This window comes from Nothobranchius furzeri, chromosome 11, assembly GCF_043380555.1.
Source record: "Nothobranchius furzeri strain GRZ-AD chromosome 11, NfurGRZ-RIMD1, whole genome shotgun sequence".
In the NCBI taxonomy this organism is placed as follows: domain Eukaryota; kingdom Metazoa; phylum Chordata; class Actinopteri; order Cyprinodontiformes; family Nothobranchiidae; genus Nothobranchius; species Nothobranchius furzeri.
Window position 1 is genome coordinate 49,799,905 of NC_091751.1, and position 15,324 is coordinate 49,815,228.

Genomic DNA, 15,324 nt, shown 5'->3' on the forward strand with positions numbered 1-15,324 from the left:
TCTTAAAGTGAGGGAGTTAATGCGATTATTCCTCAGAGGGATTTTTCTTTGACAGTAACAATGTACGCACAATATGAACTAGTGAAAATGTAAAAAATTGAAAAAGTTGTGCGTTTCAAACTTGAGGTGAATTCTAGATTAATTAAAACATTTTTCCACAGTTTAACATATTGAAATTCATTTTTGATGTTGCAGGACTGTTAAAATTGTAATATAAAAAACACCAAACTCTTGGTGCTAATCTGGAAATGACGGGAAGAAATACGACATCCTGAAGTGATGAAACCACCCAGTGTCGAGGTTAAACCAGTTAAGTGAAGAGCACATCCTGCTCCACTTTGTGTTGGGGGCAATCTAGGACAGCATTCTTGCAGGTTGATTAGGCTGCCATGGTTAATGCAACCAAGCCAATAAAACATGGCAGCAGAGTGTATGGAGGTGGTGGAAGGAGGGAGAAGTAGTCTGAACCCTGAATCCTTCATAGGGTGGCTTTGTCTGGCCTCCACTCCTGCTGCTTCATCAGCTTGGTTTGTGTGTGGCGGACTAACGGTACTCAGCCTTATAAAAAAGGACCAGTCTGGTTTTTTCTGCACTCTATGAATGCCTTGCTCTTTTTTCCCATTCTAGCCCCCAGGTGTCAGCCCGCAGAATCCCCTCTTTCAGGTCAATTCAAGGCAAATGCAAACACTACGCTCTATTAGGGTCCGTATCCGAGGGAAATAACTCCCGTCAGGGACTTGAACCTTGAATGCAGAAAGATTAAGGAGCACAGGCATGATTAGGGGAAAGAAAATGACCAGAACTAATGAATAAGTGGAGCCATGAGGTGGAGAATGCGTTCTAGAATGAAAAACGAATATCTGCATAAGTAGTGATACATGTTAGACATGACTTTCAGTAAAAATCCTAACTTCCTGTTTGAAACAGCAGTGGTGTCAGACGGGTAAAAAAAATAAAAAAAATCTTGGGCTGATGGTGAAACAGTGCGTAGCTTTAAAATTATATAGCATAAAAATATTAAACATTTGACTATTTCATATTTAATAACATTAAACACAATCCAAAATAAAACATCACTTACACACGACCAGAACATTGGGAGAATTTGTTCAAACAAAAAACTTTGGTGCATCTCACTGACTAGCTTTTATCCTGTCCAGAGTACCAGAGGCCTCGCGGCCAGTGGAGAGTTCTGGCTGCACTACATGTCTGATTTGGGGGTGTGAGGGGCAGGACATTAGTCGTCCGAGTCTGTGTCGTGGCGTCGCCTGTGGCTTTGTGTTGAACCAGCAGGAGCCTTCTTGTGGATGGCAGGGTTGCTGCGGGTAGGAGACCCCCCGTCGGAGGAGTCTGTGTCATGTCGCTGCTGCCAATGATGGGGGTGGGAAGGCTGTCGCTCGGCCTTTTCTCCCCCCCTTGAATGGCTGTCATGGGGTCTGGCTCCACTCTGACTATGGTATGATGGATTATGATGATGGTGGTCCTTTTTGTGTCTGAAAAGTAAAAGGAAACAAACAGTGAGCGGGGTGTGGTGGGGCTTGATAAGTTGTAGTGAAGCTTTACGAGCATTTCTGACTTGCTGAATGAAAAAAGTTATAAACTACACATAAGTACTTATAATCGACCACCAAACTGTACATTTTTAACGCGTGTCCCACAAACACTATTAAGGTCATAAAAATATTACATGGCCTTTATGATGCTTTAACAACACACAGGTGCCTGGTGTAAAACAGTGTCCAAGCCCCCTCTAGTGTTGACCGGGTATATTGCATCAAGTTTCCAGGATCTTTCATTTGAGTGCTGCAGCAAATTCAGCAACAACAAAAAAGATCAAAAATATGAAATGATCCTCATTATTCTGAACCTAAAAACCCCGTAAATACGGGATTCTAATCCAATATTTGGTGTTTACAATCTAATCCAGGGGTCACCAACCTTGTGAACCTGAGAGCTACTTCAGTTGTTGAGCCAAATGAAGTGCTACAGCTTGATGCAATACTGACCTTTAAATTAGAATAAATCAGTGTTAAATTAAACTTCATGTTTTATCGCTTTTTTTTTATTTGTAATTTTTAAGTCTATATTAATGCATTTGTGATTGGGAGATTTTTTATTCCTGGGGACACCATTGTGTCTGCGGGCACCAGGTTGGTGACCCCTGTTCTAATCTGTTCAAAATACTTAATCCTAAAACCAACCTTTTCCTGTTATCATCTGAATCTGATGAGGAGGAATCTCTTCTGTGCCTTTTTGTCTTTTTCTCTTTCTTCTTTTTCTCCTTTTTGCTCTTTTTTTCTTTCTTTTTCTTTTTGCTCTCAGGCCTGCAAGTGCAAAAACAAAACAAAAAATCCACATATGTCATTAATACATCATAGAGCAAAAATATATGGAGATTTTCCTAAATATTGCATTCTTACTTTTGTTCCTTTTCTTGTTTCACGACACTCTCGGTTGTTTTTGCTGCAGACGTTTCCAGACGACTCTCCGTCTTATGGTGCTGTACACGAAGCACGGTTTTCATTTTAGCAATACATCACGGGCAAAGTGACGACTACAACTCAGCAGCGGACAATGCTTTAAATGTGTGTTTAATAAATAAAACTAGGCTTACTGTGAAAACTGGCAGGCCCATTTTAGCTGCCTCCTTTTCTTTTTGGGACAGCAGCATTCTTCGAGACCCTGCACTTCATATGAAAATGAAAAAAAAACACTTTCTTTTCACAGCTTTTTTACAATAACATGCAGATAAATACATTTGAAATATATGTAAGGATTTACTCTATAATAACTGCTGAAACACTATTTTAAACATAATAGTTTCATATGATGATAAAGTGATAACCTGGAGCTTCCCAAGCCAGAAATACGATCCACGTTCCTCTCCTCACCATCCACCTCATCCCTCCTACAGACCTCAACAAGGTCCTGAAAAAAATAAAATCAAAATGAATTCATTTTTAATCACGTTAAAATGTTTAAAGATGTTCTCCATTTTGTCACATACCTCTTTGGTAAGGCCAGTTGGTTGTCTCTTTATACTCTTGTGTCCTCTAGATGAGAATTTAAAACATAAATAAATATTTTTATGATCTGAACTTCATAGATACCAACATGTATTTGAAGAGGAGTTCCACGTACAAGGCAGCCATCATCGCCTCGTGTTCTGCTGCCTTCACAGAAGCAAGTTCATCTGCCTTGGACAAAGCTTTCCCAGTCTTTTTGTCTTTAGCGTACCATGTCAGATCTTTCCCCTTTTGCCACCGTCCTACTGGTGCCTTTAAAGAGTTTCCTGGAACAAAAGGAGAATGTGCGTACAAGGAAAAAAGACTAAATCTGCAATCCAGTTTCGCTTGCATTATACCAACGTTTCTAACTCTAACCCCTACTTCACACTGGAAGAATAAGCGGCACAGAACAGCACTGCTTCAAAATAGAATCCATTAAAGTCTATGGGGGTGATTCAAACCAGCCGTGCCGCTGAAGATCAGGTTCTATTTTTGCCGTGGACCGATTCTGGGACACGTCATTTACGAAGTTAACATAGGGCTAGACAGGCTAGACACGGTTTCAGTGTAAAATGCCCGGGTAATTTTCAAAATGAAAGACTATTGCAGCAATGTCATTTCCCATATATGTAGATTACGTCAACAAATGTGAACTAACAGCTTTTTTACTCCCAGCATCGTTCCAGAAGTGCAGCGGTGTGTTTTTCATGGGTTTAATCCTGGCAGTGGAGAGAAACAGCATCATCTATGACATCAAACATGATTTACTTCTTTTTGGATTAATAGCAGATGGTATAAACAAACCGTGATCTTTGAAGTAGGGCTCGACCGATATGCTTTTTTTGGGGCCAATACCGATATAAAACTTTTAACAAAGGCCGATAGCCGATATAATGGCTGATAAATGTCCCTCATTCTCTGCCTTTTTGATACAAACTTATTTCTCTGTTACACACCAAAGAACTGTCTCAATAACTCACTAGGGTTTCCAAGTAATGCAAATAAGATTTATTAAGCAGATCTCAAAAACAACAGAACACACAAACTCAGTCACAGCATAAATCATTTGTGTTCAAAGTAGTGGAGCCACACAACATGAGTTCATAAAGCTGGTGCCATCTGCTGGATCGGTAGCACAATATCGGCCATATCGGCCATCTTTTTGGCCGATAGCCTATAGTGTTAATGACCCCAATATCGGACGATAATATCGGCCGGGCGATATATCGGTCGGGCCTTGCTTTGAAGTCTTGAGGGATTTTGTGATCTTGCAAGTTAAAGAGACAATGTGTAGTTTTTATCATTAATCTCTGGAAATATCCATCAAAATGTTGAACATGAATTAAATGAGGCCCAGTTGTTGAAAAATATTGGCGGCTTCTTAACATAACCATAAAAATCTGGTCTAAAATACATGGAAGAGGATCAAAGTCTCACGGTGACGCCATACTAGATGCTGTGTTTCCTTCTACAGGAGCCCTTGAGGACAAAATACATTACTGATTTGTAACAACTGTTGCAAAACTTTCACCATTCATAAACGTTGTTTTACACATTTACCTCTTCACTTGTTGCCACTGATGAAAGGGAGCCTGATGTGCTGCATTTTACTGAAGTTTGCACTCCCCAGGGCTTTTTGACCCTAATGGGCATCCATTATTAAAGTCTTACTCCAACACAAAAATACAGCTTCCTTGCAACAATTTAGGTATCTACTGCCCCCTATCACCAGGAAAAATACACACTGTCACTTTAAGCGAGGCAGAGAAGCCGGTCCATGGCTGAGATTCTCCCAGTGTGTACTGGCACGCAGCGAAAGTAAACCGTTCCGCACTGCTGATGCCTCCAGTGTGAAATAGGGGTAACCTTTCATTTCTGCTCATACTGAACCAGGATCCTCTGGATGTTTCTTCCTCTTAAAAGGGAGTTTTCCTCTCCACTGTCGCTACATGCTTGCTTAGTATGAAGATTGCTGCAAAGACACTGACACAAGTCAGTGACTTGATGCAATCTGCTGGAAACTTTTTACTGACTGGCTTAATGAACTGAACTGTATTGGAATGTTAACTTTGTGAGACGAGTCTTCTCTTGATTTGGCACTATTTAATAACCTGAATTGAATTATTTACTGAATAAACTTAGGAGTGGCATAATGTTAAATATTAAACATTTCACTTGTAAACATTTATGCAGTCTTTGAAACACTTAAGATCTGGTCTGGTAGTCTTGTCTTCATGCATGACCATGAAAATCTTTTAAAGGTTCATATCTAATAAGGAAAAATGTGTGCAGCATCTCTTAGAGAAACTCCACATTTGTAGCTTAGCATCCATGAGTTCTTTATCAGACAATGTTAACATCAACAACTGTCAAGATGGACCTGAACCCCAAAACACAACATTCCAAACAGAAATGTGACTTTTGATCCCATTTGGGTCACATTTGCGCTGACTGCTACGTAGCTCGTGTCTGGCATGCTGACTAGCTAGTTGGCAGCGCTCAGGGGGAGCGGAGAGCCTACCTGCTTTCTGTTCAGGGTTCAGAGGTGGAAAAGAAAGTAGGGTCCTGCTGTGTGTAAAGTAGAAAGTAAGACGCCATAAAAACCATCCAAGATCTGTGTAATGAGGGACTCCAATACAAAAGGTATGGGAAGACGCCTGTGGGGCCAAAGTGTGCATTTTAACACGATTTGAACTATCTCGCTCAGTTGCTTGCTTGCTCGCCCACTCTGGCTAGCACTGATAGCGCAGCTAGACGCACGTACTTACCGAGATAATTTTCTCTGTGTTTATCGACTTTCACGTCATCCCAGTTAAACTGATCCTGGCCTCCTCGTAAGCCTCCGGATCTCGAAGAACCAAACATTTCTGCAGTTTGAGTCGAAGATTTGGGAGAAATGTTTCGCACCGTTAGCAGCTAACGTTAGCCGCAGGAGCTGCGCGATTAGGCAGGCCTTCAGCGTGCGCTCATCCGGGGAATTGTTTGGTGAGTTTTATGGCAAGCAACTGTAGCATATATTCAAACCAAACTTTTTTTTCTCTTTTCTTTAGAAATGCCTGCTTTTTTTCCTTTTAGGGGAATTTTGTTCTTATTAGTCAAACTATTCATTACAATTATCTGAAATACTTAGCTAAGTATTTGTATTTTAATGCCCCTTCAAAGGAAATTCTATACAGAGAAATGTGTTAAGGATCTCTGAAACTCAGTCCACACTGTAAATGATAAATGCCTATTTAATTTTTTTGATTACTCCTTTATTGTCATTATAATAATTGAAGGTAGTCCCACATACCAAGCCAACTTGCACCGCAAATAGGGTTACGTCATATCGATGTAGATAAACATGGTACATTTTGATAAAGACACATTTAAGGTGCAAAAACATAGCACAAGAAGGTAGCAAAGACAGATAAAGCATTTTCTAAAAATGCATTTCATAAAATTGTGCTAAATAAATGAAAGAAGATGCAAACTTTTTCATTTTGTCTCATCATATCATGTTCTCATTAGAAATCCTAATTTTAACTGCCATTTGTAAAAAAACTGTTGCTGCCCTTCTTTTCTCTTCATGTAATTTGGATTTAACTTGTCTTAATGGAAGTTTTTAATGTTTTTGTACATATTTAAATTTATTTTAGATATTTTAATAATCTCCAACGTTTACTTGAGTAGTACGCAGCCGAGTGCAGACAGGATGATAATCAGCTCTTCCAAATCTGAGACCATGGTTTTGAGTCAAAAAAGGGTAGAATGCCTTCTCCAGGTCAGGGACTAGGTCCTGCCTCAAGTGGAGATGTTTAGGTATATAAGGGTGTTGTACTAGTAATGCAGCCTGTTGTGGTGTAAAGAGAGAGATGAGCTGGAAGACTGGTCCATGTACATTCCGACCCTCATCTATAGTATGGTCACAAGCTTTGGGTATTGACCGAAGGAAAGAGGTTGCAGACACAAGTGGCCAAAATGACGTTTTCTCCACAGGATGTCCAGAATTTTCCTTAGAAATAGGGTGAGAAGCTCAGTCATCTGGGAGGGAATCAGAGTAGATCTGGTTAGGATGCCTCCTGAACTCTGGTGATGTTTTCCAGACACATCCAACAAGGAGGAGACTTAAAGGGAGACCCAGGACAGGCTGGGAGGACTGTTTCTCAGCTGTCCTGGGAACACCTTGGGATTCCCCCTGAGGAGCTGTCCCAAGTCATGTGGAAAAGGAAGTCTGGGCCTCTGCTCAGGCTGCGACCCAACCTCACATAAGTAGAGGGAAAAGGGATGGATGGATAGATATTATATATTTTAGATTTATATGTTTAACAGTGAACATATAATAAAAGTGTAGATGATGTTTAAAATGTGAGTTGTTTGAAACATTTTAACGATAACTGGCTGCTTTGAATAGCCATGTGTAGATGTTATATGATAAATCGGCTTGCCGTTTGGTTCCAGGTGACGCCGGAGCAACGTGTTTGCGTTTACATTAAAAATGAGTAACTCTAGGAGCTGTAACAAGAGGAATGTTCTCGTTCTCGGAAATTGCTACATAAACTAAAACAATATATCATTATTATTATGAGAATGAGGCCCAAAATTATTATTTTAAAGTATCGAGCTGTGTAGAGCGCGTGACGAAATGATCGGATGTGCAAGATGCTGTGGATACAACTTCTTAATAAGCAAGTAACAAAAGTATTGCTTTTCTACGTATTTGTGTAGCTAACTTTGCTTGATGTTTGTCGCGCGCTTTATTGACGCTCGTGAACGTCTTGGGCCGTAGTGATGACGTAGTCAGCTCAGTTCTCCCAATGGCTCTCGAAGTGAGAACACAGAGCTCTGGAGGGAGGTAGTACTCGGACACGGTCTCGGAGCCTCAGACTAACCGCTCTCCGCATGTACCTGAGGCTTTGCACCAGGCTATTTTCAGGTAGGAATAAGGAACTTTGCATTTTAACGCCCTGGGACTTTTATTTGTTTTGAGGGCATCGGAAACAGCCGTTCATCTACGGAGGCAGCTTGTCGACAGAGGAGAAGATGGAGTTGTAGTTCAGCTACTCTTGCAGGCAGTTCCGTATCTATACAATTCGTTTTTGTATTGGCTTAAAGCCTATTGTAACATTGCATATCAAATATTTCACTAAACCTTTTTATTAAAAGGCTTATTGGCATAAAATATATTAATGCAATCAAAAGCTGTACGCGTTTTCTGTCCGTTTTGCATTTTCAAGCAGATCGCGACACTTTATGGCTCATAAGCATGAGTCAAAGTGCGTTTTGCAACGCACCAGCAACACATTTGTATCATTTTACCACCTATATAGTTGCTGTCAGTTTTTTTTTTTTGCACGTGAAGCATCAGGATGATGAGGTCACACTGCTGGGCTGAAAAAGAGTAGAAGTGGTTGAATATCTGTCCTCACAACCCTCTAAATCTTGTTTAGGTGTAGTGTGGAAATTCTGAGAGGGGATGTTCCAAATGTGACTTTTTAAAGCAAGTTTTATTTTGCTTCTCTGGTACTTTGTCCTGTTGTTCCAGCTTTAACTTATTGGAATTTGTGTGATTTTAAAGCTTGCTTCAGGCAAATACCAGTCAGTCACATGTTTAAAGTCAGGCACCTACAGCTTCCAATAAGTGTCTTGCAGGCTCACGTGGCCTTAATTTCCCATCATGCTGATCTTTATACAGGAAATGTAGGGGCTCGTGTCCGCATGTATGAGTTGCACAAGTTTTGTCATTAGGTGTCGTGCGTTTTTTTTTTTTTTTTTTTTTCCTGATTTGGTTCGAAAGATTTTCCGGGTGAAATTGGATCGCTCTAAGGGGTTTTAGTCAGATTTTATAAGGGGGATGAGGGGAATATAAAGGCTCTATGATCACTGCCAAAGTTATGATTCTTAAATCAATATTATATAAAATTACATTACATAAAATAACCACTGTATTGGTTTGCAGTTATTTAGGGTCTTAATTTTACAGACTAATTTCTAAATTAAATTAAATGTTAACTTGTTGCATTCCAGACAAACTGGAGGATTTCTCTGATTTATTTTCCTGCAAAGACGGCCTGCAGATCTGACATTAGTAGGAAAAAGGCTTCAGAATGCAGAGAAGCCGAGATGTGGGTGGATAAAGGTGCATGTTGTGAGGTAGCCGTAGACCTGCCTTCTTCCTTCCACTCCCTTCAAGTGATCCAATTTCACAGTCAAACCTGATCACATGAATTCCTTGTCTGCTTGAGCTCTATTTAAAGAAAAGGTAAGGAGAAATGCTTTTATTTCAAAAGAAAGGTTAAACACTTAAGTTTATCAGCTTCTTCAGTTTATTGTAGCTATAAGTTTGTGTTTGTGAACTGGGTTTCTCTTGTTTCTCCTGAATCTGGCTTGTCTGGAAACATTTACACACGCTGCGGTGCTATGACTTCTTTTTAAGATCGGGTTTATGCATATTTTTGACTCGTGTAAGATTCCAGTGATGGGTCGTCCTCTCTCCTTTCCACATCTGTCTCCTTGCCTTAAAGCGTTACAGTCTTTATTTCTCCTCTTCCCTTTCAGCGATGGCTGGACCCAGGCCAGTGGTGTTCAGCGGCCCGTCGGGGGCAGGAAAAAGCACTTTGCTGAAAAAGCTAATGAAAGAATATGAGAATGTCTTTGGCTTCAGCGTTTCCCGTAAGTGTCCCAGGTCGTTTCTTCAATAATGAAGCATTTAGCTTGGACCTGTGATTGTGATTTTGAAGTGTTTTGTCCGAAATGGGCAATTTATAAACATCTGTTGTGGAATCTGTGACAATTTTCTTCTACTAGTTGATGCAAATAAGTATAAATTATATATTTGCTCAACAAATGGTTGCAACTCCTGTTTGAAATCGATATGTTATGTTTTTCAGACACAACAAGAAAACCTCGTCCTGGAGAAGAGAACGGCAAAGGTGCAGCCTTTAACTATATACATAGTTTTATGGTCCTCTTGATTTTAGTTTTATATTTCTAAAATGCATTAATTGTCATTTAGATTATCACTTTGTAACACGGGAGGCGATGCAAGCAGCCATCAACAACGGCGAGTTCATTGAGAACGCGGAGTTTTCAGGGAACATGTATGGGACAAGTAAAGCCGCCGTGCAAGCCGTCCAGGCAAAGAACCTCATCTGTATACTTGATATTGACATGCAGGGCGTGAAGAACATCAAAAAGACGGACCTCAACCCCATTTACATCTCCATTCAGCCACCGTCCATGGAGACTCTGGTGAGCGTACCTTCTTGTCTGTCGGTTTGGTGGTGTTGAAGATTTGGTGATGTTATTTTAGTCCTCTCCATGGTTTCAGGAAAAGCGTCTGAGAGACAGAAAAACCGAGTCAGAAGAGAGCCTTCAGAAGCGTTTAAACGCAGCCAAGGTGGACATTGAGTTCAGTAAGTAGCTATGGTTCAGTCACAAAAAAATCAAATTGAACCTTAAGTAGATGTTTAACTCATAGCTCTTTCTGATCTCACCTTGTAGGTAAAGAGCCAGGGGTGTTTGATGTCATTGTCATCAATGATAGCTTGGAGGATGCTTACGAGAGGTTAAGACAGGCCCTTCTTGGGGTGAGTTAACGTAAATGAACAGTAACTTTATTAGGACTTTGTTGCATTTGGGTGGATTTAGTTTCTTAGTCATACACAATGGAGGTAACTAGCTTCTTTCTGAGAATTGACCCTTTGCACCTATCTCAGCTGATCATGTGGGTGCACCATGGTGGACATCAACAACAACCGTCCTGAGTTACAGGAGTATTGAACAGAGGAGAAAGTGGCGACTGAGATTGTTTTTTATTTTTTTGCCAGATTAACCTGGCTTCTACTAGTTCAAGTCCAGTTCACTTGTGAGAAGATTCTTATGAATACCTAAGAGGGGCTCATAGACAGCTGTATTTACAAAAGTAAGTTAGCGAGCTCTGAAACCATCAATCTTACCTGGTAAAAAGTGTTTTCTGCAGATCCAAAAATACTTTGAAGGATGCTAGTCCGTTTGATAGCTGCTGTCCGTCCTCGTCTTCTGTCTCCAGCAACAGTTTACGATAAATCAACAAGTCGGTTTCACATCCATGTCCGTGCAGCCAAATGCGCAGCTAGCTATTACCGTCTTACTGTGAAATAAACAAGATAAAAGTGATATAGGGCTACAAAATAGCTCATTTTGGACTAGCTTAATGTTGTTTTAATGAAACAATGTTGACGTTCGCCATGGAGAAAGAGGCTGAGTATCTTGACATTACGTGCAGGGTCGTATTTTCCTGATTTCTTCCTGAATTGTCACCTCTGGCTGGTGTTTTTGCTCAGTTTTATTCAGTTTCAGCTAGGGATGGGTACTGTATTCGGTACTTTTTAAGGCATCGACCGAATTCCGTGGTACTGACCAAAGACCAATTCACATGATATGAAACGGTAGTATGTTTCGGTTCCATAGAGTTCGGTATTTGATGAGTTCGGTACCTGATTTCCCAAGATAGACAGCACAAGAGTGTAATGTCGTCAGTAGGGTTGTCACGGTAACCGGTGTAGCGGTAAATCCCGGTAAAAAAAGTTGACAATAATAAACGTCTTGTTTTTAAAAAAATATATTATCTCGGTGGATTACCGTGGCTGCGGTGTAGGCGCGGTGACCCTTACCAGCCACCGTATCTGCTGAAGTTGCCGGCGGCACATGCGCACTTTGTTGTTTACAACCAAAACTTTCTTGAAGCCAAAGCTGAAATAATGGCCAAAGGAGGAGACGGCAGCGCTCAGGACATTTTTTATCCCTCAAAGAAGACAAAGTGGGAAGTACGGGCATCTTTTGGATATTTGAAGATTGCCGAGGGACAGTTGATAGAAGACGGCTATCCTGTTTGCAGCACGTGCAGAAAAAGTGTCTGTGAAAGGCAGCAACGCTTCAAATCTCATGACACATCTGCGTGGTCATCACCCACAACTCTACAGTCAACGCAAGGCAAGCTAACGTTAGCGTTTTAGCTAAAATGCGTGATCCGAGGATTTGGGTTGAGGGAGAATGCAACGAGTCGCTATATAAAGCAGCCGCAGCGCCGCTACCTGCATATAAACCGTGTCGCGGACACCCCCATGTTGAAATGACGCTATGCATTACAGGGCTCCCAGGGGCAGATAAGAGTTGGTCTCTCTCCGAGAATAATTATGAATTTAACAATGATTACTGCCTGATGACATTTTCCCAAATCTGCAAAGCTCACTGGAAGGACACAAACCGAGGACAATATTTTCCTGATATAGGGTTTATTACTCAAGTAAGGGTAAAAAAAGTATCTGATTAGAAGGCTACTTGAGTACCGAGTATCATCTGGTCTAATATTTTTAAATGATAACATCAAACAGACGAAAAATAAGAAGTAATGGGCAAATATTGGTATTTTAAAGACTAAAGGGGAAAAATGTAAACAAATAAACAACATAATTACAAAATAACTAATTTTAGGCAAAATTTAGACACAAACTGAGGACAATATTTTCCTGATATACAGGGTTTATTTAGTTGTCTGAAAATGTAGCACGTTTAAAAAAATCCCGCGATAATACCGAAAACCGTGATAATGTTGGTCACAATAACCGTGAGGTTAAATTTTCACACCGTGACAACCCTAGTCGTCAGTCTCTGCAGGCCAGTTGTAAACAGAGCAAGCAGCATGGTAGAAAGAGCGTGCTCTAAAGTTTGGCTCCACTTCACTAAATGCAATGGGTGACTGGGTGATGATGACAACGATAAAAGTGAGTTATTATCGTCTTAATCTGCTCTAGCAGGTAAATAAACTGTTTAAGATAACTTTAGCTTGATATTTGAGCTTTCGTTGCTATCAGCTAATGGTGCATTCGCTCTCCCCTCGGTTTCTGGAAATTCCGACTTCCAAGTAGGCAGAGAGAAAGCCTCTAAAAGTTTGGGTCCACTTCACTAAATGCGATGGGTGATGACAACATTGACAATGATCAAAGTGAGGCATCATCATCTTAATCTGCTCCAGCAGGTAAATAGACTATTTAAGATAGCATTAGCTTGATACTTTAGCTTCCGTTGCAATCGGCTAATGGTGCGTTCGCGTTCTCCTCTGAACTCGAAAAATCAACAGTTTGAAAATGAACGTTAAAAGGAATGAAGATATACAGTAAATTTAGTTCACAGCAAAGATTTTTGCTTCAGTTTATTTAGCAGTTTTTAATACTACAAGGACCCACCCATCACACCGTTTTTCCTGAGGGGAAAGGATAGGAATAGTACATGGAGCTGGGTTTTAGTTTGTGAAACACCACAATATTAAAATACAAACTGTTGTTTGGTGACAAAGTTTGATTTAGTTTCATTTGTAGTTTATAATACGTGATCTCCTCATCAGTTATTCCTGACGGCAAAGAAGAGGAATAGGAGTCTGGGTTTTCATTTTGCGTCATTTAGAAACAGTTGTGGTTAACGTTGCTCATATTGAAGAATTTTGTACAACGCTACGATAATAAAATACAGTTTGTAAGTTATTTACTATGATATTCATCAAATATGATATATATTGAGAAGAAAATATATTTATTTTTTTAATTTAAAAAAGAGAATTAATTAGTTATTAAACACTCAAAAGTTTAACAAAATTGGTACCGTTAAGTGCTGGTATCGATTCCTATGTACCGGGAATTGGTACCAAATCTATTTAAATGTGAAAGGTACCCATGCCTGGTTTCAGCCTCAGATGTAATCCTAAGTCACAACCAAGCCAGAGACACTCTGCTTTGCACAAATGGAACAAGCGTCTAATGAAGAGTCTCCAGTTGCTGACCTGTTTCCACTCACACCTTTCATGTGGAAACACACAGCAGCACAGAGGCTCAGGTGTGAGCTGTTGAACAAAGCAGAAATAATTATCACAGGTGCAGCCGAGAAACAGGATGTGCAACCTAATGACACATGAAACATAGTGTTTGGAGTTGATGAATTTTCACTTCTGGATTTGTTTGATATCACTTTAAGGACTTTAGCATGAATAGTTGTTCATTCTGTTCTCTAAACAGACTCGCATGTTGAATTTTTTTCTTCTCTCCTAGGAAATCAGCAAGGTCAAGAAAGTCAACCCGTCTTTGTAGGAGAAAGCAGCCTCCTGTCGTTCTCTCCGTCTCATCCAGCCACTCCTCGTGAAACCACAGACTTCCATTCAAGCCATGTACATTCCCTCAGATGGCCTGTAAACAGTTCACTTTATTACAGCTATAAACACGTAGGTGTCACTCTGCGTTTAGAATCGGTAACTATTTTTGAACTAATGGGGGACTTTTTAAGATGTTTTATTTATTTTTTGACATGTATGAAGAAAAAGATGCTCCAATAATTCTTACTTGAAGTGTGACTGCTAGTCGTCCGTGAGACGGAGATGGCTGCAGTCAAGTGGGCTCACCAAACCGGATTTGCAAAACTCATTCCATCATGTGGACGAACTGGTTCACCAAGGGCAGGAAATAAACACCTTTGATAGAGTTGATTAACCAAACTGTGCATCTGTTTTGTGTTATTTTATGTGCTGCCCCTCTGTGTTGACGGGAGAGTTGATCACCCGGAAACATTAAAGATGTGCAGGTTACAGTGAGAGTTGAAAACTCAAACCTATTTCTGGAAAATGTGATTGTTTACTTTATGAACTGCAAGAACTTTTCAGACCGTGAAATTATTCCGGTGGTGGTGGATTATTTTCTCAAAGATTTGTTTTATTATATTAAATACATTTTTTTTTTTTTGTATTTTTGTGCTCATAGATCCCATTATAAAGATGCAATGTTTGCTTAGAAAAACATTACATACATTCTCCTACATTGTGTAGATTTGTTATTTTGCTTTGAAGAAGACAGATAAATTAAGCAGCTTATTGTAAATTTATAATTTTTATATTGCATAATTTGCTCACTTACCAGCTGTACTTGTGCAGTCACGACATTCAGTGGACTTAAATAACAAAGGATAAAATATGTTCCTTATTCTTTACCTTGACTAAAAAACACATGAAATTGTAAGTAAACATTTAAAAAGTACGCTTTTGTAAATTGCCATGACTTTTGTGGCACTGAAAAAGTGCATTTAAGCACCATGTGACATCCATATTTTTCTTAAGTCCATCAAATGTTTAATAGCAATCCTATGTTACACATTTAAACCTAAATAAAAATGTTAAAACCACCCACCATCATTGTTTGTGTTCTCTAACAAGAAAACATGACCTAAACAGCTTATATGGGGCTTTTGCTTACATTCATTTAATTCAACACTGTATTCAACCCATTACTGTTCAAAACTACACATGTACAGTACAAGC

General features: G+C 39.8%; 2 protein-coding genes across 4 annotated transcripts; one reads left to right on the forward strand and one right to left on the reverse strand.

The window, feature by feature from the left end:
- Positions 1-1,024: 1,024 nt before the first annotated feature.
- Positions 1,025-5,987, reverse strand: c11h1orf35 (chromosome 11 C1orf35 homolog). 2 transcript variants are annotated; one of them, XM_015956695.3, is made up of 8 exons: positions 5,777-5,987; positions 3,142-3,292; positions 3,008-3,053; positions 2,846-2,928; positions 2,615-2,687; positions 2,421-2,500; positions 2,202-2,324; positions 1,025-1,493 (listed from the first exon to the last, which is right to left on the reverse strand). In XM_015956695.3, exons 1-8 carry the CDS (start codon positions 5,871-5,873, stop codon positions 1,238-1,240), a joined length of 909 nt encoding a protein of 302 aa, XP_015812181.1. In that variant the 5' UTR covers positions 5,874-5,987; the 3' UTR covers positions 1,025-1,237. The 2 variants fall into 2 exon arrangements, with proteins under 2 accessions (XP_015812181.1, XP_015812180.3); XM_015956694.3 differs by lacking the exon at positions 5,777-5,987 and adding an exon at positions 5,530-5,751.
- On the forward strand, positions 5,511-14,508 carry guk1a (guanylate kinase 1a). Of its 2 annotated transcripts, none has more exons than XM_015956698.3 (7): positions 5,511-5,651; positions 9,546-9,659; positions 9,878-9,919; positions 10,003-10,238; positions 10,318-10,402; positions 10,491-10,576; positions 14,069-14,508. In XM_015956698.3, exons 1-7 carry the CDS (start codon positions 5,630-5,632, stop codon positions 14,105-14,107), a joined length of 624 nt encoding a protein of 207 aa, XP_015812184.1. In that variant the 5' UTR covers positions 5,511-5,629; the 3' UTR covers positions 14,108-14,508. The 2 variants fall into 2 exon arrangements, with proteins under 2 accessions (XP_015812184.1, XP_015812183.1); XM_015956697.3 differs by lacking the exon at positions 5,511-5,651 and adding an exon at positions 7,773-7,923.
- Positions 14,509-15,324: the final 816 nt, after the last annotated feature.

Excerpts from the sequence above, each read along its gene's own strand:
- c11h1orf35 (XM_015956694.3), bottom strand. The coding sequence starts at position 5,686 with ATGCACACTTTGGCCCCACAGGCGTCTTCCCATACCTTTTGTATTGGA. Across the intron at positions 3,293-5,529 it reads GAACCCTGAACAGAAAGCAG|GAAACTCTTTAAAGGCACCA; the intron begins GTAGGCTCTCCG and ends CTTTTGTTCCAG. Across the intron at positions 2,325-2,420 it reads AAACAAGAAAAGGAACAAAA|GCCTGAGAGCAAAAAGAAAA; the intron begins GTAAGAATGCAA and ends TTGCACTTGCAG.
- guk1a (XM_015956697.3), top strand. The coding sequence starts at position 7,890 with ATGTACCTGAGGCTTTGCACCAGGCTATTTTCAG. Across the intron at positions 9,920-10,002 it reads TGGAGAAGAGAACGGCAAAG|ATTATCACTTTGTAACACGG; the intron begins GTGCAGCCTTTA and ends ATTGTCATTTAG. Across the intron at positions 10,403-10,490 it reads CAAGGTGGACATTGAGTTCA|GTAAAGAGCCAGGGGTGTTT; the intron begins GTAAGTAGCTAT and ends CTCACCTTGTAG.